The sequence below is a fragment of the Drosophila melanogaster genome, chromosome X, assembly GCF_000001215.4.
Source record: "Drosophila melanogaster chromosome X".
In the NCBI taxonomy this organism is placed as follows: domain Eukaryota; kingdom Metazoa; phylum Arthropoda; class Insecta; order Diptera; family Drosophilidae; genus Drosophila; species Drosophila melanogaster.
The window spans coordinates 17,148,976-17,174,475 of record NC_004354.4 but is presented as its reverse complement, the minus strand read 5'-3'; the positions used below and the strand labels follow the sequence as shown (position 1 = coordinate 17,174,475).

Sequence of the window (25,500 nt, the reverse complement as noted above, 5' to 3'; positions counted from 1 at the left end):
GCCTGCTGCTGTTGCTGCGGTTGTGTGGTTACTGTAGCACAGTGAAAACAATTTTTGGGAGTACATCATGACAGATTTTGTAATGTTCCTTATTATAACATTCTTTAACAATACATTTCAGTAATACTTGTAAATTTATAATTATATTATTTATTAAAACATTGAGCGTTAAGCTAGATTTAGCTGAAATTCCTTGTGTAATAGAACTGTATAATTGCATAATTAAACGTTCCACTGTACGCGACCGTTGTTGTCATGTGTTGGAGGTGGGGCCTCCATATGGATGGGATTACGAGGGAGCGGGTTGCAGGGCAAATCTTTGGGGAGCCGCACTCAAGTCGCACTTTGATTTGACACGCAGTGAGCGAGGGAAACGTGAGAGGAATGGCAGTGTCACCGACCAGGGAGCTCGAGAGGAATGGGAACGGGAATGGGTAGGACCAAAACTAAACCAAAACCAAAACCAAAACCAAGCCAAACCAAACCCAAGAACCAAGGCAAGCCAAGCCAAACCCCTGACATTTTTGAGCGACTGCCTGACGTTTATTTATGCATCTGCTTGCTCTGAATTTTAAAATGTGCCGAGTATCCTGGATTGCTGGGGATGGATATTCGGTTTGAGAAACTATTTAACTAATGGAGATGTGTACCTAGGAAATGCGGCGATATAATTCTGGGAAAACCCATGAAATTTAAGCCATATACAAGGCACGTTAACCGAATACTTATGAGTGAATTGAAAGCAGATCTATAACACATTAGTTTGGTTTTAAGTTTTGAATAACGTTGTAAAGCATTTTGGTTAGCTTATAACACTTATCTGATGAGTAATTCTTCCCATTAGCAACATGATCTAATGATTCATCATTATTTGTCCCATTTACAGCACTTATCTTGTATTTTCCTCCACTTTTTAGCCAAGTCACTTAGCGCCAGTGAAACAAATCGAAGTAATACAAAAACTGACCCAGAGAGGCAACGAAAAAAATATCTAGAAAATAGTTGTCGCTCCTAATTGTAATTGTCTAAGCGGCTTGGTTTGGGTCACTTCTTCCTCTATAGCTAACAAAACAAAAAAATTAAGAAAAAACATTGTAAAACTAAAACAAGACAGCAATAAACCAATCGGATATTGCGCAAGCTTAAATTGTTGTTTTCATTTTGGCCTGCGTAGTTTTTTGTATCTTTTTTTTTGTTATTTTTAATGTGTGTGAATTTCCGCAATGCCATCAAAATGTTTTAAGGGGCGATGAAAGTGGGAGGGGAGTCGTCAGGGGTCAGAGTTCATTACAAAAGCTCGTTCGATCGTGGTTATGCAAAAGCCACGGCAGAAAGAGATAGTCAATTCGAGTGAAAGTGAGATGGCAACAGGTGATGAAGAAAATGAAAAAGCCAAGACAGCGACAAAGAAAAGAAACGACGGAAACGCATTTATTTCAAGGCAAACCAGCTTGAGATAAAAGTTGGAGATGTAGCTGCAACTTCACTCAATCAGTCAATCAATCAATCATCCAATCAATCAAGTGAATAAGGTAAGGTAATCCCATCAACTGGGTCCCCTACCAAAACCACAAAGAAAAAGCCGAACAACAAAGCGCTGAGAAAACCGATCCTCATTTTAACAGGGTGAACTATAAAATCGTATCTTTAAGATACAAAGCAAGTAAGTGTTCTACTTACTTATAAATATTACATTTTTATCAATATTTAATATTTATTAAATTTTTTCTTAACCAAAATAATATTTAAAAATATTACAAAAATTTAGTTTATTTAAATTGACGAGTGCTTACTGTATTTGGTAACTGAATGCCGCTTTGGGGGATTTTTTCTGACTGTTCGTATTATCTTTATTCTTCTTCTGGCCAAACAAAAGCAAAGATCGTGTGGAGAAATGCAAGATGAAGAAAGGCTTCCTCTTATTCTTATTCTCCATATCGCTGGGGTATCCAAAAACAATATAATTTATTGTTTGCGGAATTGAAAAAGGAGACGACACACCACACACGCACAAAGGAAAAAAGAGTAAGTCGAGATTTACATTCATGTGTGTCGCATGACACAGAACGCGGTGGTACAGTGAGTAACAGTTAATGGGGACTGACAAGATAAACTAATTTGTTTATTGCCAGGAAAAACGATTTTTGGTCACTTTATGTTTCGTTCCTCCGTTCTGTTTTCAAACTATAAGCCGAATTTCAACTTTTAAGATATGGTACAACAATATACACATTAAATAAGACTTTTCAAGAATTTCTGCCATTCCAGAGGTCCCACTGTAGCACCGTTGAAAGCGTTAAATGAAAGCTTCCTTTTTCAGAAACTAAACAAACCCAAGACATGCCAGCCAGCAAACAAAAGGATCGCAATTTCATGCTAAATGCCACTTAAATACGTACTTCAAACAGAACTACAACAAAGCCCCTTTCTATCATACCCACACCACACCATTTTATATGTCCGTATACAGATATATTATTCCCTGGCACACCCTCTTTTTATCTGTGAATTGTAGAGACCTGCATTGCAATAGATGAGAGAATTCCGCCTCAGGTCTAACGATTCCCGATTCCAGGAATTTTTCCCAACGACAGGGGACACAACATTAAACCAAAACAAGAAGATACATTTATGGGCTTGGTTTCTGTGCTTTGGAATCATAAACATAATAATGTTACTGTGTGGGCAAATACACATTTTTCGGCTAGAATTCCGTCTTCCTAAAACTCGCAAAGGAATGATCAACCACAAGAAACCCTGAACCAAGACAACCCTGTGCAAAAGTTCACATCATTTCATAAGCTGGCCAACGCAGACCAACAAAAATACACAAATATTTCAACACAAATAACAATTATCATAAAGAAACACAGTCAAAAATAAAGTAATACTATGAAAATATATAAACCATACACAAAAGCAACTACAGCGCGATGACAAATCTTTTTTATGCTTTCCTTTTTTTTGGGTTAAATAAAAATAGGTTTCATATAGAAATTAAATTTACTCTTTTCTCGTAGTTTTTTATTGTTCATGGAAGTGAAATTAAATGCCCAAAAATGCTTAGAAATTATGAGGGGCGCAGAGTGGAAGCGTTTGTCTCTGAATTCCACAAAAATAAATGGAAAGTGTTTGGGTGGCTTTTTGGTCATAAATAATGTCGAATGAAAAGCAAGAGTAACAATTCCCTGAAATGAATTTTTTCCGAAGATAACCATAAGGAAAAAGCGTATGTTTGTTATAGATTGGATTTCTGATATTAGAATGGTAATTCCCATTGGAAAGAAAAAGAAAAAGAACACTACAGTCAAACTGAACATAATATAAATGTATTTGTTAATATTAAATGTAATTTGTTCAAGCCAAAGAAGATTTTCTGGTGTTTCCTTGTTATTTGCCCACCGACTTAAAGTCAGCGCGTGCAAAAAAGTAGCGTTGTTGTTGCTAAGCAATTTCAAGGCCAAGCCAGAGTTGTTGTTAGTTTTATTGTTGTGGCATGTGGGTGCATTGTACACACACCTTTATTGCCATACATACAAGGTACATGCACATAAATAAATGTGCGATAGCCTGCTCAATTGGAACGACTCTTTCTCTTCGTCCGCCATTTGCCGCCAGTCGTCGAGTTTGTCGCCTCAGTCTTTCGTTTTGCGAGAACACAGTGAGCATGTGAGCAAATACGAGAGCAAAATGTGCGACAGGCATGCAAAAAAGAGCGGCGTTGCTCTCTCTCTCTCCCTCTCTAGCTGGGCAAAGAGCATCGCCCCCGCTTAAGGTACAGTGGTACCTTAATGGCAATAAACAGAAATAGTAGTAAAATACAAAATTACTATAATAAATATATATATATATGTACATAATATATTATATTATAAAAAATATTAAATATATATTTTCTGTACCGCGAGTTCAAGCTTGCTCACTTAACAAAAAATTCACCTTATCGAGCACCGACTGTCTATAATTAATTAAACACGTAGGGGAGGCAAGTGCGCAATTTGGATTGGGCGTGGCCCAATTGCGGGGGCTTTTAAAGGGGTTTTAGCTATCGCCGTTGCCTTTTGCGGTTTGGCTCACCTTCCTGCCTATTTTTCATTTTCATTCAAAAGCATTTGCACGTGCAGCGCCTACGAAAAGCGGTCACGAAATAAAAGCAAAATAAAAAACCCAAAAGAAGCCAAAGTCGAGACTAGACTATCTTTACAGCCTTTTGCGAAGTGGCCTTCATCATCGACATTCTTTGGCAGTGCCTCTTATTTCTCTCTTTGGATGAATCATGTACAAATTTCACGTCTCTTTTTTTTTTGTATTTATATAGAGGAAACACCTGGACAAATACAAATATAGGGAGATAAAAGCGATAGGTAGTTTTATTTAGGGGGAAATATACAAATTTGTGACTCACAGTCGGCCAAATGTTAATTTCGGACTGACATATGTCTAAATACATCTACAATAACGTTTATTAATTGGAGCCGAAGAAAAGCTGTTCCAAAATGAATGGCTACGTTTATTTGATTTCTAAAAGTATCGCCTTTCATTGCCCGCCAAAGCTATACTAAAACTGACCTATCCCAAAAAAAAAAAAAAACGGGGCAAACGCAGCTTTTCGCCTCTTTTTTTTGAACTCAATAACCGTTGGCTGCCAATTCAGTCGGCATTCCAGCCAGTCAGGCTTGGTTTTTTTGTATTATTTGTTACTTTGCATCATCGAGAAAAAAATGCGGTTTTTGTCGATTTCTACTACTTGCTCATTTTTGTCTTTATCACCGAAACGTGAGCGACGTTCTGCTTTGAGTCTTACGTTTTTGGTTATTACACAAATTGAAATTGAAATAAAAACTTTAAGAAAACAAGCACAGGAGCTGCCGAGATGATGATGATAATGCCCTACGAAGCGGGTATTATAGAATATATATACATTTCGTAATAATTGTTCACAGTTCACAGTTGGTAACTTTTATTTTCTAGTAATCTTAGTCAGTTTGAAACCTATAAGTAGAATAACCTAGTGCTCATCTCAACCGAGAGTATGGAGTGCTTGAGAATTGCAATAGAGTTCGTCTGGGTTTTTTGTTACCCGGCGATTGAGTTGGCTGGGCATTCAGCGGAATTGATTCGAATGCAATGGAAGAGAACCCGGGGAATGAAGTGCAAAAGTTGACCAACCAAACAACCGTTTGCGAGTGTGTTCAAATGTAGTCGTGGGTACTTTATGGCTGATGAATGGTGACGCTGCTAGTGTCGATGACTGGCGATGGGCACGGATATGGTTACGGTACGGGTTTGGGTAGTTGACCCAAGCCAACCCCTTTGCCAAACACTCGCAAAAAATAAACAAACAACAAAGATACATTCCGATACGTGCCTATATCAGGCATGTGCGATCGCCATCGGTTGAACGCTTTTTGGGGTAAGGTATATGGTACACAACATGCTATATTTACACGATAAAGAGGTCCGATCGAAAGGATACAAAATAATGAGCAATGAATCACGCCAAAATTAATGGAAGGCATTTAAATGGAAATGCTTGTGTATTGGTAATTTCAAAACAATTCATTTACAACAATGACCAATATAAATATGGATTCAATCCTGAAATGAATTACAAATTAACCAACTTAATATTTTCGGTACTCTAATTTGCTTCTTACACCATTTTCGAATATAAGTTTTATTTATTATCTCCTTTTTATTTTAAAAGTTTTTATCAGTGTTTTAGAGACCGTGTTTATTTCGCGCTTACTCATTGCCCGAAAACGTCACGTTGCTGCACAGAAAATGCTTTTGTGCAATTAAAAAAAAAATATATAAAAAAAATTAGACCGGGAAGAGGGCGGCGGCGGTGGTCGGAAGGTGCCACGCCCACACGAGCTCCACTGACCAGCAGATCGTTGCATTGTTAAGCGTTGTCGCTTTATTTGTTTTCATCTTGTTGCCACGTTTTTTTTTTTTTGTAGATGGCAAAACAAAACCAAGCTAGTTTGAACAAAGCCCAATTATAAAAAAAAATGAAATAAATAAACAAAACACAAACTAAATGGCCGTGCTTTGTTGTTCGTATTTTATTAAAAAGCACGGAACGGGAACCACTTCATAATATTATGGGATAAAAAGAGATTTTCCAATGGGAGAAATTGGATAAAATTATTAGAAATGTAAATGTATCTGAAAATGATAATCAGTTAACTTTTAGTTTGGTTACGTGTTAAAAAAAAAACGGTGTGATAATTTCGAGAAAATTAGAAAATACTTTTCATTTCGTTATCATCTTGATTAATATATGGAAAATCATAGGAAATTTAGGGCGCAATAAATTTAACCTTAAACAATTACTTCGTAATATCTTTTTGAACTACTTCAGCTTGATCTTGAACTATTTGACCAATATTATGCACTTGACCCCGGGGTTCCCCTTCAATGGAGCTTGTCGACACACACGCACCGCCACCTCCCAATTCTATTTTACTTTTTTATGATCTTTTGAGCCACCTTGGCGACCTAACCAAGCATGAATATGACGTAGAGTGGTGCTCCCCACCTTGAACTCTCTTTACTTCTCATTAATTCGAATGATATAATAATAATAAAAAAAAATGGGCTAAAGTCAGAGTGGGGTTGATGGGTGGGCTAGATGTCGATCGCATTATTTTCGTTAGGTGTGTTTCGATGTTTCCGCCACCGTTAGCTTGTCCACTAATAATATTAACCATTTAATTTGCCTTTGGCCTGTTGGTTTTGACAATGAAAGGCGTCGTTGCAGCAAACAGCAAACAGCAGCTGCTACTCCCTTTTTTCCCCCGCTACCCATTAATGGGTATTAACCCTCGTATCCTGAAATGCATCCCGAAGTGTACATGAAAACGGAAGCGGCACCAAACCAAACCCATCTGGAGCACACACCCATTCCCGCAATTGGGAAGTGAACCACCGAAATAGCAAAAAACGAGGGAGAATGCTATAGTCGACTTCCCCGACTATCAGATACCCCCTACTTAACTGAAAGTGTGAACGAGAAATTTCAATATTACTCTACGAGTAACGGGTATATAAAACAAATACCCACAAGGGAAGGGGGCGGCACGAATGGGGGCGTGGCCGGAGGTCAGGGGCGTGGCAGCAATGGGGCGGTGGGTGCACACACACGTGCGTGACCAAAAATAGATACTCAATTAGTGTGGCAATAAAATGCTTTGTAATTCTACACGATATGATAACTAAAAGTGCATTCTAGGCTACACTTAAAAAAAAATGTACTTTAAATGGAGAGTTCAAATAATATACGTATATCACATCTAAAATGAAAGCTTGGTCCACCCTAATAGTCTAAAGAACAAGTTCAAATGCAAGCAGATTGATATAGATGACATTATAGACAGGAAAGAGAAAGAACTTTCATAGAGAATGCAACTCGACGCAGCTACTTTCAAAAAGGCATCAAAAAATCGTGCACTCGTGCCAGGCATGCAAATGTAACTCAAATATGCCCATTTACACCCCGACTTCTCCCTCGTAACCCCTTTTCTTAGCACCATTTTTGAATCCAAATTTGAGTTTTTGTGTCCATAAAGGGGAAACAATTTGGCATGCAATACAATGTAAACAATCGAGAGACATAGTGCGCGAAAAATAAGGGGGTTAAAAAACAATAGCTCAATAAATCGATAGACAAAAGCTGAAATAAATTCCAAATCAGCGGCGAATTCTTGTGACTAATGCAGAGATCAAACACTGTGGCCATGTATTACATAAGAAAGTATGTATTATTATATAAGCAGCAGTAATGTAAAGATTACATTCGATTTCCTTTCCAGTTGAAACTGAAACCCAATCGTTTTAGTTCATGGAACCCTCTGCAATCGAACCGATATTCAGCTAGTTCTCTTCTGGGAAAACCAACTGACAATTGGAATAGTAATTCCATATCCGATCGATCGCTGCAGTTTGTAGAATAATAAAATTAATCGGAGAACCCGTAGGCGAAGCATGTCGGCGATATCTCGCCTGGTGAGTGGGTGTCACTTGAAATTATTTCCAATTTCAATTACAAACAAATCGAGCTAGAAACTAAATACTGGATATATTGTGAGTGGAGAAACGATAATTCAATTGAATTTCTCGCTCCCAATTTGGTAGCGTGGCCAAGTGAATCAGCCCACAATGCACTGCAATAATAATACATATCTATGGCTTGGATATTATGGCCTGGCTATATTGAAAATGACGCAGTCAACTGCTATTTTGTTGTAGCCTGTTGTTTTTGCCATATAACTAACTATATATATATACATATAAATGTATATATACAGAATGGAGAAACGTACAGACGTGTAATCAGGTTGTTGTCATGCCAACCGACAAAACAGAAACTATTATAGCTGCAGTCACAACCCCCAAGAGTCGAGTTTTACCGAGTTTGAGTCTGAGTTTGGGTATGGGTATGGGTAGGGGTTTGGGTTCGGGTTCGAGCCTACATACTATACCACATATACGATATACGTAGTACAGTGCTACCTGACGCCCGACGAAAGGCGGCAAGGTTTTGGGGGCGTGGCCAGTGGCAGGGGTTCTGGTGAACTCAGGCATTTCATTATATTGCACTGACTTGTTTACGATCTGGAATTTTGATTGCAGTTGTTTGTTTTGTCAGCATTTTACTTCGCTACTCCAAGCAACTTCCTAATGAGAGTTATTAAGTTTTATTGAAAATACATATTATATTTTTAGAACGAACGTTTTAATGTTAATTAAACCAACACGTTCTCGCAAAGAAAACAGTTAAAATGCAATTGATTTCTCTCCCTTTTCCCTTTTCATTCTGATCACATTTTCTTTTAGTTTCCCATGGGCAAGTGGGAAATGCAGATGCCAATGGAGATTATCTACGGAATGGGTGAGGTGGACCGTACGTGTACGTGCGGAAGGTCCACCTTAAATGGTTTCTACTTTTTTTTTTTTGGTCAGCCTGGTGGAAGGCCTCTCACATAGCCTCTCATAATTGGCTTGCATTTTTCTGTTCGACCAACAGCTGCAAAAACGTTTTATATACATTGTTAAGGGGGAAAGATCGCGGTTGGAAACAATGATAATGCCAAACAATAAAATTGACTAAATTAAGAGAAAATAGTTTAGTTCCTATATATATTTGTAATACAAATTCTGAAGAGTTATCTTTGCATCATGACATGTAATAACAAATTTCGAATGAATTAAAATCTTTATTAAAATCCCATTACTTCATTTATTCGTATTTCACTTCATTTCTATATGGAATTCCGGACATTTCCGACCTTCAGTCCATAGCTACAACCGACATTTCGCCGTTCAGCCGAATGCCAGCGAAATTCTAACGAAATTCCATTGGCCATAAAAAGAAACTGACCAAGGTGTTTGACGCTTGGATTTATCGATTATTTGCCATTGTCAAAGCCTGGCCCCAACATAAAACCCCATAATGCCCCTTCCGCTTTTCCACTCATTGTGGTGTTGCTACCATATTTTCATTGTAATTATTGACTTAAACCAATTAGAGCGCACTTAAAATACGCTAACAATTAGTAGCGTGAGTAGAAAAATCAAAAAATTTAACCGCAAACAATGTGCAAGCGAGATGGCAGCACAGGAGCGAGCGAGAGAGCGAAAGAAGAGAGCTGGATATATTTTTTTATGACTAAATAATTTACAAATTGTGCAAAACTGGTTTTTCTGCCGCCGTTGTTGCCGCTTAATGCCAAGAATTCAGCAACAGCGACAAGAAAAATGCTCAATGAATTTTTTTTTCTTCATCTTGGGTCTGTTACGCTGTATTTGTCTGTATTTTTTGTACACTCATATCTCTGGTTTTCCAGCCAAACAAAATAAACAGACGACAACAGAGTTGAGCTTTGATAACACGTAACGCCCACTAAAGTCCAGTTCGAACAAAGGAATCGAAAGCGGCCATATCATATTGCTCCTAAACCAACTGGCAAACTATTCTTTATGCAATTTAATAGGTTGCGAATCGAGTTGCCATATGTATCAAATTCGTACAATTATAGCTGACTCCTTAAAAGTCAGTTTCAAGTTCATTACTAATAATGTAACGGCTTTACACAAACGAATTATTTATCAGCACGTGTACCCTTTGAGTTTTGATATTTCGAGGATAAGCCATGATTATAATATTTAATTACGTATCTCAATTTAGATTCTTCTAATTTCTTCCAAGTTACAATGGAACAGCTTGCATGGGATTATGATTTTCAATCATAATTATCTATTTCCCCATTCAATTAGTTCATATACCAATTTTCATCTATATTCCTTCATTAAATTCCGAGTTACAATGGAACAGTATGGTGAAGAACCCAATTATCTAACACTTGGAACCGCATATGACGAAAAAAAATTCCATTGCTATAGGTCAGTTGGTAACACTCTATCACTGCACTTTTTTTTCATTTTCTGGCTCTATTTCCCCCCTATTCCACTTCACACCTCACACACAATGTGAGTTTTGCACATGTTGGCAGCAGAAGATAATGAAACGAAAGGCGAAAAGCAAAACAGAGCACTAGAAACTAAAAACTGCGATCACACAGCTGCAAAAAAAATACGGATTCGGTTTAGCAAAAGTATATATAAAAAATACAATAGTATCTCATGTGCCGAAGAATTTGAAGTGCAGCTACATAGCTGCAAGTCATTCGATTTCGTTTATCTTGCAAAAAACAAAATGAGTAAACAATCGGGGGTAAAGGAATAGGAATTGTTATATGAAGCACTATCGTCAGTATTCTACTTTTAAAATATTAGCATATTCCCAATATAGTGATTTGTGGTACACTACTTTTGGGATCTGCTAAGAGGGTTGATATACAAGTTGGTGTAGGAAACTTATATTGCATTTGCATGCAATTGCATAATTAGCAGGTTGCATTTTTGGTCTGCAATTGGACGGCGCACGTGATCGCGAAATGGAAAGCGTCTTATCTGTTGGTAGCACCACTGCAGCCCCTCCGATCTGTTCATTTCCCCCTTTCTTTTCTCTCTTTTGGCTCTTGCACTTAATTGCAGCTGACACAGTTTCGTCTTTTGGCCAGACAATGAAAGCAAACAAAAATTCACACACGTTGCAACAGATCGGTCTGCACACAGGCCCCCCATTGCCATTTCCAGACCCCCCACCAATCGCCGCGAGAATCCAAATCCTCGCCGGAAATGCAATGAAGAAGACTTTGGTTTCGGACTATTTGTGGTTTGGAAAAACGCCTAATTAGTTGAGCTTTTCCTCTCAGCGGCAATAAACAAATTATGGCCTTTCCATTGCCTTACACTTTCTACCTTAAGAATCTATTCAGGCTCTGCAACCAACATACCTCTATAAAATAATAGGCTACATTTTCCAATATAACTATGGTTTAATTTACAAAATTCCTGTAAGAATAATAACTTCTTATAGGAAGTTCAAGATTCCCAGGGCGCTCTTCCCATCTAAATTATGACTTAATCGTTTCGGCCAGCAAAGAAAAACACAACTCATAATCATTATGAAAATAAAGGGGGGGAAAAACAACAAAATAAAAAAAAGGAAGAAGGGTATCCCCCGCACACCCAAATTGATTTCGAATCAGAATTTTCCCTGGAAAATTCCGGCGGAATCGGGCGTACCCTTCCCTTGAACTTTTGATTAATTATAGAGGACCCCAACGAATTTCAGATGTTATTTCTGATTAATTAAGGGGTCTCCCTTCTTGGCATTTCTCGCCCTGTAAAGTGCATTTCTTGACCCTTTTTCCCGTCTTCTTTTTGGGGTTACCTGTTGACTCGATCGGAATCGGGTTCAAGCGAGTTCAAAATGAAATAAAAATGTTCTTTTGATTCCGGACTGACTTTTATTATAATTCGAGTCTTCTGCTCTGTTGTTGCTTGTTTGAGTTCTTCGCTTTCTTCTCCGATTTGTTGGTTGTTGTTATCATCTTGCGCCTTGTTCTCTCTGCCTTTTTTCACTCTGAAACTCACTTTTTTGGGGGGTTTCAGCTTGTTATTATGGCTTCGTCAGGGGCTTATCATTATTCAAATATTTTACCTAGGCCCTGTTCCTTTTTGCCTCGATCTCTGCCATATGTGTGTACTATATGTGTGTATATCTTTTCCCCAGATAAGCGCCGCTGAAGAACCTTTTCTTGTTCGGTTTAATTCTAGTTTTTTTTTTATTTTTGGGTTCTTTTCTCGTGTAATTACATCACTCTCAAGTGCAACGTTTCCGCTCTTGAGAAAATTGTTTACGGAACTGCGGGAGAAATGACGAAGGGTATTTTTCGGGAATCACTCGAGGAAAACAGTCAAAAGATACAATTACCGGTCGCGGCATGGCTTACAAAGATACGTATGTAAGATACGTAGCAATTGATAGATTCCTTTCAAAATCTTTTCAAATAGTGTGCAAAACTTAAAACTTAACTTAACTCTTCGGACTTAACTAATTGAAAGTGCATGCTAAGAAACAAAATCCTATAATTATAAGTTAATGGCCAACCAAATATACGATTATAATAACGCTCATTAGCGACACTTTTCTTTTTAATAACGTTTATGACCCCGATAACCATATCATATCAACATTTCAACTGGATGTCACAGAGAAGTAATAAGTAATAAGTAAAATGGTAATATTTTATTATATTTTGTCAGCACTTTCTGAAATGGGTTGGTAACCAACATAAATAAATGTAGGAGCACTAATTTCTACATGAAAAGATATCATTTTATTTATTTGTATTTGTTTATTCCATAAGAGCCATTTGATTTTTTTTTACCAGTTTCTACCATTATCTGTGTATAATAATATATATTTGAGAGCTTCGGGGTATTTTACGATATCTATTAGTTTTTATACTTTTGAATGCAAATATTCAAACGAATTGGGAGAGATAACGGTTGTCTATATGTATATCATTAATATAATCATAAATAATATTGGGCCTAACATTATTGTCTAGAATTCTAAGTTAATTGGGTTTTTTTTGTATGAATATAATAATGATACAATTAAAGAAAATTAGTATAATATTGGAATCCATTGGTATTTTTATAAGTCATACATATGTATGAAGTAAATGTCCTTTGTATGTATATATAATATATTTTGAGATAACCTTCTTTATAATTAATGTATTTATTATATCAGTTACATAGTACCTCCCGTAACTCCAGAAGTGTTATCCATCAAAATTACTATCGATGGGTAAAGTAATACTTTATAATACTATATCATATATATCAGGTATATCCCCTTACCTTGCCGGCCGCCTTGATGTAGCGTCGCGTGGCCTCCTTGACGAGATCGCGGACGAGGAGTTCGCCGGAACCACAGGGAACCAGAATGCGAACGTCGCCGAAGCAGACGGTGACCTTCATTTCGTACTTTTCGTGTTAACAATAACTATTATCGTCTTCGATCTGCGATAATAAGTATGTATTTTTGACTGCTGCAATGCACTTTTTATTTTGCACACACATATATGCACTTGATTAAATTGGGCGATCGTTTCTTTAACTTATTTTTTTCTCGAATTTTTCGGATTTTTTCCTATTACTATTTTGTATGCAGCTACTTTTTTTTAACGCTATGCTCGTCTGCCTGCAGCAGCTTTTTGTTGTTCTTGTTGCTGTTGTTGTTACGACCGCATCATCATCATCGTCGTCGCTTTCCAGCTATCGCCATCCTTGTTGCTCCTTTCGCGTGCACAGTGCGCTTGTTGTTGCTGTATTGTTGGTTGTTAGGCAGCTGCAACAAAAGTTGGTCTAGGGCGGCATGGGTGCGAGCGAGATGGCTGCGTGCCTGGAAAAAGGATCGGGATCGCTTTCCAGTATGTACTTGTAGTCGCTCTCGCGCGCTCTCCCTCTCTGTCGCTCTCTGGAAACTGGAACTCTCTTTTGCTATTTACTTAGCATATTTCACCGTAAGGCATCGTTGTTATTGTTTGTTTTGTTGTGTTTGTGTGATTCATACACGCGCGCATTAAAAAAAACGAGTTACAACAACGGCAACCATAATAACAAGAACAACAAACAGCGGGCCAAGATCATTTATTTACTTCTTTTTTTAACGTTCTTCGCTCTCGCTCGCAAACTTGGCATTTGTTTTGGTCAAATTATTATATATTATGCGCTGTAGATTGCATGGTTTTAAATTTACGGTTCGATCATCGTTTTTATATCTTTTCTGTTACTCTCTTTTAACGTTGCTTTTGTCGTGTTTTTCGTTTTCGGTTATCTCCTTTTTCGCCCGTTGGCGTCGCTTCTTTCTTGTTGTTTATCACTTTCAACTATTCATATTTCGATTGCAAGTGGAATAGTATCGTTGACCGCCACTCTTATTAACGAACTATTTGAACTCAAAAAAATGCAAAAAAAATCCACGAGCAGCGCGTTGATTACTGCGCTTCGAGTTCGAATTCGCCCTGGCGAGCAACAACAAATGACCAAAATTCTGGGGATGGCAGGCTCATCGATACTATCGGAACAGCAGCTTGGCTTCTTCGCGGTATTTGGTTATACTTTACTGGGCGGTCACACTACTGCTCGTTATCTCCCGCTTATTTTAAAATCAGGGATTGGGCTAAATGCCATCTAATTCTGCAATAAGTTTTATTGAATTTGCATTGCTTTATATAAGTCAGCCTATTAAATAGAGATATTGATTAAGAGGTAATTAATCGTCTTAAAATATTAAAGTGTAAAGATGAAAATATTTCTTATGTAAGCTATGTATAAATATAAAATACTAGGAACAACCAATTTCGATAGGATTAATTGTATAGTCCTAAGAACGACAGATAGTGTTATCAAGATCGAGGAGTTTGAATCGAGAGCTTAAAAGAGAATAAAAAGAACTTAAAAAGATTGCTACACCTATATATATATTCATATATATATAAGATAATATAAGAAGATGTTCGATTTCATTCAACAGTTTAAGGAACGCCCCAAGCATTTCCTAATTTCCTAAGAATATATGTTTACCAACTCCTGTTAACATTTTATTTATTAGGCAAATACATTCATCTCGAATGTAAAACATTAAAATTTTCAATTAAACCTGAACGATATTGTGTGGGTGGGATAGCCATTGCGGTATTTTTTTCGCGCCATTTTCAGATTTGCGTTATCGATTACCGGCAATCGCTTGACGGCAATATTGTAACAACAAAGCACACATTCGCTCTCATTCAGCTAAAAAAGAAACTAAAAACCTTAAACTATATTCGATCGATGGCAGAACCCCGTCCCGGCGGCTACAACTACAAGACATTATTGTGAGTAAAAGTTCGTTCATCAAAGGCAGAGCGATGTCAACTATAGTTCCATACGAATCCCCAGATGCAGAAACATTCCGGAGCTATTTTTGGACAAATATGTGGCGCGTTCGCACTTTGGACGTTTTGGAACCCTCGTAAACTTCGTCCTGCGTCCGCGGCGAATGACCTGCACCGTAAGCTATGCCAGCGAGGACGAGGCGGCGCGGGCGCTTCTCGATGGCGCCAGCTTTCAGGGTCACCTGTTTGATATATCCTATGCTGATAACGAGACGGCGCCGGCACAGAAAACGGAGGAGTGGGTGGATCCTGACATTCAGGCGGAGTTGAGTGCACTGCAGTCGGGCTGGCGCAATGAGTATGGGTCGGGCAAGCCGATAAAAAAACCACAAAATGGCAGCAGTGGTAGCGGTGGCAGTTCAATGCTGCCTGCCATACCAGTTGGGCCCGCAACGGCGCCGGTGAGCAGAGATCGTACGCCTGCCCAGCTCAGGGATCTTGAGAACATGATGCGCAGACCCGCCCATACAAGCGAGGAGAAGTTCAGCGTGCTGGATGCCCGCGATAAGCTGCTCCGGTTGAACCGAACGCAACACAAGCTGTCCGGTGCCACCCAGGGTCACTGCGCCGATATGTGTCCGGAAAAGGAGCGCGTGCTGAGAGAATTCCAGCGCCAGGTAGCCTACTATGAACTACAACCGGGCTCCGATGAGCTAATCTGTCACGAAAGAGCCCTGAAGCAGTACTCGCGCAGCAGTGCCGACCAGGAGACGCCACTGCCGCATGAACTGCGCAATGAGACTGCCCTGCACATGACCATGAGCTATCTAATGCATGAGATCATGGACATTAGCGAGCGCCAGGATCCGCAAAGCCATATGGGCGATTGGTTCCACTTCGTTTGGGATCGCACGAGGTCCATCCGAAAGGAGATCACCCAGCAGGAGCTATGCTCTCTGGGCGCTGTGAAGCTGGTGGAGCAGTGCGCCCGGTTTCACATTCATTGCGCCGCCCGTCTGGTTGACGCCGATCCCAGCGTCTTTGACAGCAAGATCAACGCCGAGAATCTAACCAAATGCCTGCAGACTCTGAAGTACATGTACCATGACCTGCGGATTAAGGGCGTTCCATGTCCCAAAGAGGCGGAATTCCGGGGCTACATTGTGTTGCTCAATCTGGCCGATGCCAACTTTCTCTGGGACATCGGTCAGCTGCCCGCGGAACTGCAGAGTTGTCCCGAAGTGCGTCAAGCCATTCAGTTCTACTTGGCCCTGCAGGACACGAATTTTGTGCGGTTCTTTCAGCTGCTGGCTGACAAGGATACCAGCTACCTGAGTGCCTGCATCCTAGTCAATTACTTTACGCGACTGCGCGTGCTGGGGTTGCATCGTCTGATCCAGGCGTATAGGTCTCCGCGGAAGGATGAGGTGTCTTCGCTGCCTCTCAGCTACATCGCCGAGCTGCTGAGCTTTGCCAGCGAACAGGAGGCGGCGGATTTTGTCCAACACTATGGCCTGCAGATCAACGAGGCGGGCAGAGTTGTGCTAAGCAGAATGCACACGGTGGAGACGGAGTACAAGCTGCCGCGACAGTATGAGGTAAGTAAATGGTTTTCTTTTTTTTGTTTTATTAATTTGATTTTTATTATCCACTTCCAGTTGGTGGAAGTGAAACGCGTGAAGAGCGTGGGCGAAGTCGTCAGTGGGGAACCTTTACCACCACGAGACCTCTACCTCAATCACCGACCGCACAATAGCTTCGACGATTATGGAATGCTTAAGAGCATTGCATGGACGGCCAAGGATCAGCTGGCTGGCATGCAGCAAGAGGAGATGCAGCCACAAATGCCTTCGCAGCCACCAGCAGTCTCAAAACATAGCGATACTTTGTTTAAGGTGCCCATGCAACCCGACGGAACGGCAGCAGGGTTTGGAGTATTTGCTGCGGCTGCTGTTCCGCCAGCCTCCTCCATCGATGGATTCAGTTTTGTTCTTCCCAAATCACGTGCTCAGGAGTTCCAGGAACAAGCTCCGGCTACACAGCAGCGACGGGCACAAGAAGAGGCCAAGCATCAGGCCCTCCAAGTAGCCATTGCCGCTGCAAAGAAGCGGGAAGCTGAGCTAATGGCTATTCACGAGGCCAAAGTGGCCGAGGCTGAGCGAGTGCGTCAGCAGAAACTCAGGGAACGCCAGGAGCAGCAGCGTCGCCAGCAGCAGGAACTGGAGGAACAACGCCAGCGGGAGCAGGAGAAACTTCAGCTGGAAAAAGAGAGGCAACTGAAACTGGAACAGTTGTTTTTTGTGCAGCAGCAGGAAAGGGAGGCCCACAAACAGACCAGGACTTTGGAGTTGTATCAGGAAATATTCCAGGACACCCTCGCGGAGATTTGCCAAAGCGAGTTTATGTCGCATAGTCGGGCTTGCCGTTCCTACGAATCCATGCTGGACTCAATAACACGCGATCTCGTCGAGCGGCAGATGGAGCAATCCATCTACGAACTAGGCGTCATGAGGGTGTGCATCAGACGATGGCGGAAATATCGGCGAACGCAACAGGAGAAGGACACGCTATTTAACCAACTGCCTTTAAGTTTTGGAGCCGAAAACCCCGAAGGAGTGGTGAACAAACGAAGCATGGAAGATTCACTGCGTCTAAGCAGACGCTATCGACTTGGCGAGCCCTGCGATTATGGCAAACTTCTGGCTGGCCTGGAGGAGCATAGTTGGCTGAAACTGGATCTGTGGCACGTTTTGGACAAGTGTCTGCCGGTAGCGCAACCAGGAGCTAGACGCTTCTACAAGCTATTGATAAGCCTGTCCGGCGGCCAGGAGGGTCTCCAGTTGAACTGCGATTTGGATAGGGGACTACTGCAGCAGCCACAGTCGCCGGATGCTCGTTTTGTGGATGGAGGCTACATCAGAGGCTTCTCTCAGGGTATTGGCTTGAGTGTGATGAAGATCCGAGATGATGACCACGACTGGAAAGCCACCGACCTGGCCGAAGCCAATGGTATTATTTGCTTAATCGGGCTGGATGACATTCGTTTACTGCCGGATCGCTTGAAACCATTGCTGCAAGCAAGCCGCTGTCATGATGTGGCTGTAATTGTTCAGCATCCAGCTAATACCGCCTTTGTTCAACCTGATATTCCTCTCCAGGAACTATGTCTGCGCTCATTTAACATCTTTCGTTTGCGAAAATCTGGAAACAACCGCCAGCGCTTAATGATTGCACTGGAATCGGCTGTAAAGTTTTTGGCCAAAGCCACGGAAAGGAAACGTGTTGGACATCTTCACCAAGTGGAGACCCGCGAGTATTTGCTCGTTAATCTGGGATCGGAACTATTTCGCCGCCTAAAATACGCCGCTGAGCACGATACGGCCATTAGAAGCGACACTCAGCTGAATCCACAGCGTTGTGTGGACCTTTTTAACGAGGCAGTGCACCGCCTGCAATTGGTAGCCGGCGAGGATTTAAGCGACTGGCCCCAGTTTCCCGAGGAGCTGCGTGTCTTTGTGCAGCCACTGCCCATCGAATCATCACTAAACACCAATCGCTTGGAGCACTTTGAACCCGGTTGGCACTTGCCCGAGCGACGTCAGCGTATTGTCCAGCTTTTGGAGCGCTGTAAACTTCCAAAGATGCCGGTACTGCCGAGGTCTTCATCCCTGGCCGAAGCCCAATGCCAGTGGGTGTTGGACTACGCGCAGATAAGTCAGCAGGAAGACTGCGTGGAACAGATCGCCCTCCAGGCCATTAAAATTCTGCAATACGACACGGATGACTACTTGAACTTTGTGGAATATCTCGCTGGCGAACGAATGCAATACATACTGCGGCAAGAGAGGAATCCGCCCCAAGGAATTGTGTACAATACGAAAACGCTGAAGAGACGCTTCCTGAGCGCATGGTACTATGAGTTTCGTGAGCCTCAGATTTACGAGCCCGTTCCCGCCGAAGAGAATGCCCAGATGCTGGAGAAGCAGCCATCATCACAAGCGGAGGTGCAACAACTGGATTTCGACGAGATTACGAGCAAGGCTGAGGCTGTTCTGAAGAGGTTTCACCAGCGTCAGGATGAGCGTCACACCCTGCGCGAGCTCAACAGGTCACATAAGTCGAGGAAGAGGAGAGACGCATCGGACCACAAACATGCCAGTAAGCACAAGCGCAAGCGGTCCAAATCCAAGTAGTCACGTTCTGCTGTAGTTATTCTCTTATTTGTATCATATAAATGTTAAGTGTAGTTTTAATATATGTGGTTAAGCATTATATTGTCAATTGTAACATGAGACAACGCTAGATCTTAAACTGCATCTAGATTAGGTTATTTTAGATCAAAGTCGAGTAATCTTAAGTGCAACAATGTGGCGAACGCCAAAAAGAGCGAGACAATCGAACACAAGGCCATGTGTGTGGTAGCTTAAGCTAAAAAAGTAATTCTGCGAGCTCTGCAATATATATATATTTTCTGGACCATAATCCGATAGCATCCTGTGTGTAGAGTATCGTTAGCACTGAGTGGGCCCTGAACTCCGAACTGACAGCACTTGTCACCCTTCAGTCAACTAAACAGCTCCGAGGCGATAGCATCCATTTATCCAAAATATTTGTGTTTCCGTTTTTTTTTTTATTTTGTTTTAAGGTTTTTTTCTACATTCAAAACCACACAAAAGGATTTGCCTGGAACATGAAGAGCTTAGTGGCTCAGACAGAATGCCAACTGCGGCCTCTTAAGGGTGAGTGCGTAAGTCTGGAGAGGATCTGGCCAGTGGCAGATAGGTAAATGTGGCTGTGTTCTGCCATTGGAGCACGTAATTGCAGTAGGAGGTCATTTTAGGAACGATAAGGATTAAGATACTTTTTAGCTTATTAGGTTCTATATTAACTTTACCTTCAAAGCCCACAGCTAACTTTTTAAAATTATTTTTTTTTTATTATAATAACCATATTATTAGCTATATATATATATATGCATATAAGCCTTGTTAGCTCACTCAGCCAATTATTTTATCTTAAACAATTTTCCAACTTAATAAAGATTAACTAATAATCCTAAATACGTTCAAGTGTCCAGCTTGGTATCGGCGCTAAAGGCTGCCCGAAGTGATTACCAGGGGAAGAGCAGTGCGGTTTGTAGGCTGGTGGCGCAGATGGTGGAGGCCGATCAGGTGAAGTACCAGTGGACGCCGAACCTAACGTCGCTGATCGATCGCAAGGATGCGAGCACCCGTCACCAGTGGCGGCCACATGTTAACCACAGCACCCGCCACGCCCGCAAACTGCCCGTCCAAAGCATCAGCTTCCTAAGTCGCTGCCTGGCGAAGAAGGGTGAGCATGCGGGATTGACCAGCTGCGTCCTGTCGGTGAAGACGCGTTATGCGCCCAAAACGCTGCATGGACGCGAATTGCTCATTTGGCGTCAGTCCTCGATGCGACCGCTGCTCCTGCCCTCGTCGAATTTGTGGACCGGTGTGCTCAGCAAGCGTCACTATGTACCTCGACTGCGTCCTGCCGAGGAGGACGAGGAGGTGGAACGCCGGGCAGTCCCCCAGCTGAGGATTACCAAAGAGCAGAGCGAGGAAGAGGAGCATCAGCTCCAGAGGCGAAAGGATGGCAGTCGTCTACGCAACGAGTGCTCGGAGTTTTATCTGCCGATGGGAGAGCAGGACTACTCCGAGCGGGAGGAGGAGAATAGGGGACATCGACAGGCCTACGTACCCAGCGAACTGATGACACCCGAACTGGCCACCAAGTGGCAAACCACCAGTGTCACCGACCGGGATCGCCAACTGCTGAATCTCGAGCAGCAGATGAAGACGCAGCCATCCGTTCGGATGACGACACAAACCTGGTTCAGCGGGAATCACAGAAGATATCGCAGCCGTCGTTCCGGCGCCAAGAGGTATCACGTCGTTTCCGAGCTCGAAGGCTGGCGGAGATCGTCCAATCACCAGCCAGTGCCCGTCTTCCAGGGCCAACCCGGCGAGCAGGAGCACCTGCGTCACGCCAGTCACAAGGCCAGCGCCAGGAGCATGCCGGATGGCCAGGAGAGATGCCAGGTAGCAGTTCATGCATTATCCAAAAACATTTATTAGGTATATCACATCTCACATTCGGATTCCGAAAGTGCAGATTTGGGTAACCTTTCCGCTATATAAATATTTTAGGATTATATATATATATATATATTTAGGATGGTTAGTGTGTATTGTATATTCCATATCTCGTATCCTTTCAGATGGTTTGGGAGCAAAAGAAGAGATCACCGTGGCATCGCACCGAGGTGACCAACAGCAATAAGGTACGAATGCCTAGGATCAGGGCGGCCAAGTCGGCGGTTATGATGGCCCAGGAGGCGCGGAACAAGCACCATAGGCTGATCACCAAGAAGCTGGTCTACAGACCCAGGCGGACAGTGAACGCAGTGCAAGCAGAGGAGACGGAGGACCAGGATACCCACCATCGTCACCACGGAGGCGGCCAAAAGATGTCCAAAAGAGCTCCAGAGCGGGCATTGCTCAAACAGCATCTGGCCGATCTTCTGGCCGTGTCAAAGCCAGAGGACTCCTTTCGGATTGGCTATCAACCCAATGCACCCACACGACAGCTCCTCGAGCAGGGAAAGTGCTATGTATCGCTGCGTCGCGAGCAGTTCATCCACCTGCATCCCGTCAGGCCAAATTCCCTCATCCTTGCGGTCAATCTGGAGGTAAAGGAGTCGCCCCGCCAGCCGGTGACAACGCTGCATCGTAGGGATGGCGCCAAGCGACCGCGTCTTGTGGAGGATGTGGTCAAGCCATCGCTAATCACTGTGATCCGTCAGAGTGCCGCCACCTGGGACCACAATGGACGGAAAGTGCCTGCCAAAAAGTCAAATTTGGTGGGTATGCCTTCCAAAGAGCACGCCTACCAGCGGCGCCTGGTGAGGAATACCTCCACCCTGGAGGCCATCGTCAAGGCCCAAGCCAAGCCCAGATCCGAACCGAAGTCCCCATCATCGGCCACTGACTACCACAGAGTGGCGAGCCAGAAACTGCCTCATGTGACCAGCAAAGCGGACATTAGCAAGGCGGCCGATCCCTTCAAGGATCTCGACAAGCCACGCATCAAAGAGAAGGAGGTGGCCTCAAGCTGGAAGCAGGCGTATGTGGTCAGAAGCAAAATGTACGACGCGATCACCCCCTATCGCAGGAGAGCATATCCCGGCAAGAAGTGCATCACCAAGGACAAGACGGACGGTTACTTCCTGGCCAAGCGCAGCTCCGCCGCGGCGGCGGGATCATCCAAGAAGGTGAAGCCACCCAAGCAACCGGTGGTCAGTCCAAAGGTTCAGGTGCCCAGCGTGCTGCACAAGAAAAAGTCCCGGGAAAGTCTTGGCCCGCAGACCACAAAGACCGGAAAGCTCTGAAGATAGATGATGACCCCTTATATCATCCGTTTTTACCCATAAAACCCAGACAATCGAAGGCAAATCCACATTTGAAGCGGAATTCCAAATTGAGCAGTGAACACTACAAATATGCAACATTATATATACACACATACACACCTGGTGGATCGATGCTCCTCCCCGGAGACTTTTTTTTGAATTCGGAAAACTCTAATCCCCTAAAATCGTACCATTTGAAAACGACCAGAATCGAAAATTCCAAAAATCTTCAAAAAAGCTACGAAAACGATAGCTTTCATCCATTTGGCATTTTGATGGTTCTTTATAACTCTTTGTTTCTTTTTTTATATATATATATATATAGACACTGTTTTTCGATAATAGGAGACATCAGTGTTACTAGAGTCGAAAAATTTGTAGTTGTTACATACGTATTGCCCCATTACAAAAAAATTGTTAATCCTAAAAATCAATACGCTGCAAAATTATGAACAGTGATGACTCTATGTAAAAATTATTGAATAAAAACGGAAACATGAATGTCTCGAACGCAGGGATTAGTTCATAATATTTTTTTGGGTGGTAATTTAGGGAACCTTTTAAACAGTTCTTAACTTTTCAAAATTACGTTTCCACGGCAAATATTTCATAAGACCATTAATAAGATCTATGACTAATCGCTCGTTTAACCATGAATATGTACATCTGTATGTGTATAGCATATAATAGAATATATATGCTATATAACCCTTCATTTATAACTAAACAGCAAGTAGGTAAACATGTTTATCATATTTCCCATTTGTTTACCACCTAATTTCAACAAAACAAAGCGCATTGCAATCAAAACACAAGAAAAGCTGAAATGAAAGACACGTGACAATGAAAAAGGCGAAAAGGGGTTCCCATACAAATGTATAGGGAAATGAATCGATTTTCCTATTTATAGAAGTGCAATGTCACCAAAATTATTTTTGGCAACCGCATGCAGCCACATTTCACAATAGAATGCAAATTTTGCATTTTCCAGAAGGAGGAAAAGGGAAAGTTGCATTTTTTCTAGAAGCTTCTTGAAAAATGAATATTTCAAAGATTTTCTTGGCTCCTTGTTTAGACAACAATTATAACTTGATATTAACTTATGCATATATTTATATTTTAAACAATAAAAACTCTTGGAAACTTCGTTTTGTTTTGGCCCACATTGACAACCCGTGGGGTTTGGTTTCTTTTTTGTTTTGTTTGTTTGTGTTTTTTTTTGGAAAGGGTTTTGGGCTGCCAACGGGATTTTCTATTTAACATTTCATTTTGCACTACAATTAAACAATGCTTTCTTTCAGATGCTTGCAATTAAACAATTAAGAACTAAACGAAGGGATAGGACAGAGTTCATCCGGAGGTGTTCATCCGATGGGTTCATCCGGCTGCGTTCATCCGCCGGTGCTTGGCCAGATGATATTCTACCGGAGCTGGGCCCTCTACTGGAGATGGTGGCTCTGCTTGCACTGCCGCAGCGCCTCGTTGAATCCCTCGCAGAGGGTAAGATCCGCCTGACCCTGGGCGCACTGGATGAACTGTTTGAGCTCCCAGGCGCAGGCTCCCTGCGGCTCATTGGGCTGCTGCTGCTGGGCGTAGTATGGCTGCTGGGGGGCAGGAGCGGCTGCCGCCGGAGCGGGAGCAGCGGCCTCCTTGTCGCCAGATCCGCTGAACAGCGAGGTCAATCCATGACCCACGGTGTGTCCAATGGCTGAGCCCACGGCCACGCCTCCAGCGGTGGCGGCCATCTGCTGGAACATCGATGGCTGCTGCGGTGCCGGCATGCCGACGGCACTGGGAGGAGCGCTCATGGGCGCCGGAACAGGGGCAGAGGCGGCCGGTGCTGGGGCACGTGTCTGGACAGGAGCCGGGGCCGGGGCGGGGGCACGGGCCTGCACAGGTGCGGTGCTGTTGGGAAAACAGAAGCAATCAGTTGTTATTGTGGACTTTGCTCTGGAGTGTCGTTGATCATTCCGTGACGAAATTGAAGGGTCTTTGTGTTGAAAACAATGAACTATACAAATTTAACTAATTCCTAGGATTTTTAAAGGACTTTATTTTATATCTACTGCAAAAGTAGGTAATATTTTTATATTCCTATGCAAATTCTTGTTTTCTTTATAATAAGCCAAATTGTATAAACATTTGAATATTTTACTTTTTTAACGCAAAATAAAAACATGTGATGTTTTTAATTTAATAAATCAATGGCCTGGGATATATATATATATTTACATAGAACAATAAATTTAGTAAATTTCTTACAAAAATGGATTTTATGAGCACTTTCGTAATTGAATAAGTAGCCAGATTTAGCGGGTCTTCCGCTAGGAGGACAGCACCAATAAAACATCCCATGTTATTGGGAATCCTCTTATTTTTAAGGTTACGTAACCTTAACCCATTTCGGGGGCCGGAAAAAGCGGCGGAAGTGAAATTCTGTCCATGAGATAAAGCCAGATCATCCGATTGATTGGTCGGTGATTACGAAATGAATTTCCTGCCGGCGCTTTATCCAATTTCCCCCGAATTTTCTTTGTTTTTCGCGACTGTCTTACCGACGAGTGGAGGGCGGGGGACTGGCTGAACGTCCACGGCGAACCATTTTGTTTGTTTTATTTGTTTTTCTATTGATTCGGTTTCACGCAAGAATTTTATTCTCAACAGTTGTTGCTGTTTTGATGACGAGCTAGTAACTGAAATTCCGAAATAATCCCAATTGGACGAGAAACTTCGGCCTGCTGCCAGTGTGGCCGGAGAAAATAC

General features: G+C 42.2%; 3 protein-coding genes across 9 annotated transcripts in view, besides 1 other annotated feature; 1 reads left to right on the top strand and 2 right to left on the bottom strand.

Annotated features, from left to right (window-relative positions):
- The window catches only part of baz (bazooka), a 40,723-nt gene extending 26,253 nt beyond the window's left edge, over positions 1 to 14,470 (bottom strand). For all 4 annotated transcript variants that reach the window (NM_001347807.1, NM_001042818.4, NM_001298436.2 and 1 more), the window contains exon 1: positions 13,285 to 14,470. In NM_001347807.1, coding sequence (NP_001334669.1) covers positions 13,285 to 13,404 — 120 coding nt within the window. In that variant the 5' untranslated portion in view covers positions 13,405 to 14,470. The remainder of the gene's footprint in view (positions 1 to 13,284) is intronic.
- Positions 6,934 to 7,027: a mobile genetic element.
- A 699-nt stretch (positions 14,471 to 15,169) lies between the features above and the next one.
- Positions 15,170 to 23,245, top strand: xmas. 3 transcript variants are annotated; one of them, NM_001370033.1, is made up of 5 exons: positions 15,170 to 15,305; positions 15,370 to 16,903; positions 16,964 to 19,463; positions 20,376 to 21,367; positions 21,547 to 23,245. In NM_001370033.1, exons 1-5 carry the CDS (start codon positions 15,262 to 15,264, stop codon positions 22,714 to 22,716), a joined length of 6,240 nt encoding a protein of 2,079 aa, NP_001356948.1. In that variant the 5' UTR covers positions 15,170 to 15,261; the 3' UTR covers positions 22,717 to 23,245. The 3 variants fall into 3 exon arrangements, with proteins under 3 accessions (NP_001356948.1, NP_728054.1, NP_524773.2); NM_167558.2 differs by lacking the exons at positions 20,376 to 21,367; positions 21,547 to 23,245 and having other exon boundaries at positions 16,964 to 20,366; NM_080034.3 differs by lacking the exons at positions 15,170 to 15,305; positions 15,370 to 16,903; positions 16,964 to 19,463 and adding an exon at positions 19,884 to 20,044.
- A 583-nt stretch (positions 23,246 to 23,828) lies between these two features.
- Chchd2 (Coiled-coil-helix-coiled-coil-helix domain containing 2) lies at positions 23,829 to 25,475 on the bottom strand. Of its 2 annotated transcripts, none has more exons than NM_132968.2 (2): positions 25,293 to 25,475; positions 23,829 to 24,642 (listed from the first exon to the last, which is right to left on the bottom strand). In NM_132968.2, exons 1-2 carry the CDS (start codon positions 25,337 to 25,339, stop codon positions 24,177 to 24,179), a joined length of 513 nt encoding a protein of 170 aa, NP_573196.1. In that variant the 5' UTR covers positions 25,340 to 25,475; the 3' UTR covers positions 23,829 to 24,176. The 2 variants fall into 2 exon arrangements, with proteins under 2 accessions (NP_573196.1, NP_001285363.1); NM_001298434.1 differs by having other exon boundaries at positions 25,000 to 25,445.
- Positions 25,476 to 25,500: the final 25 nt, after the last annotated feature.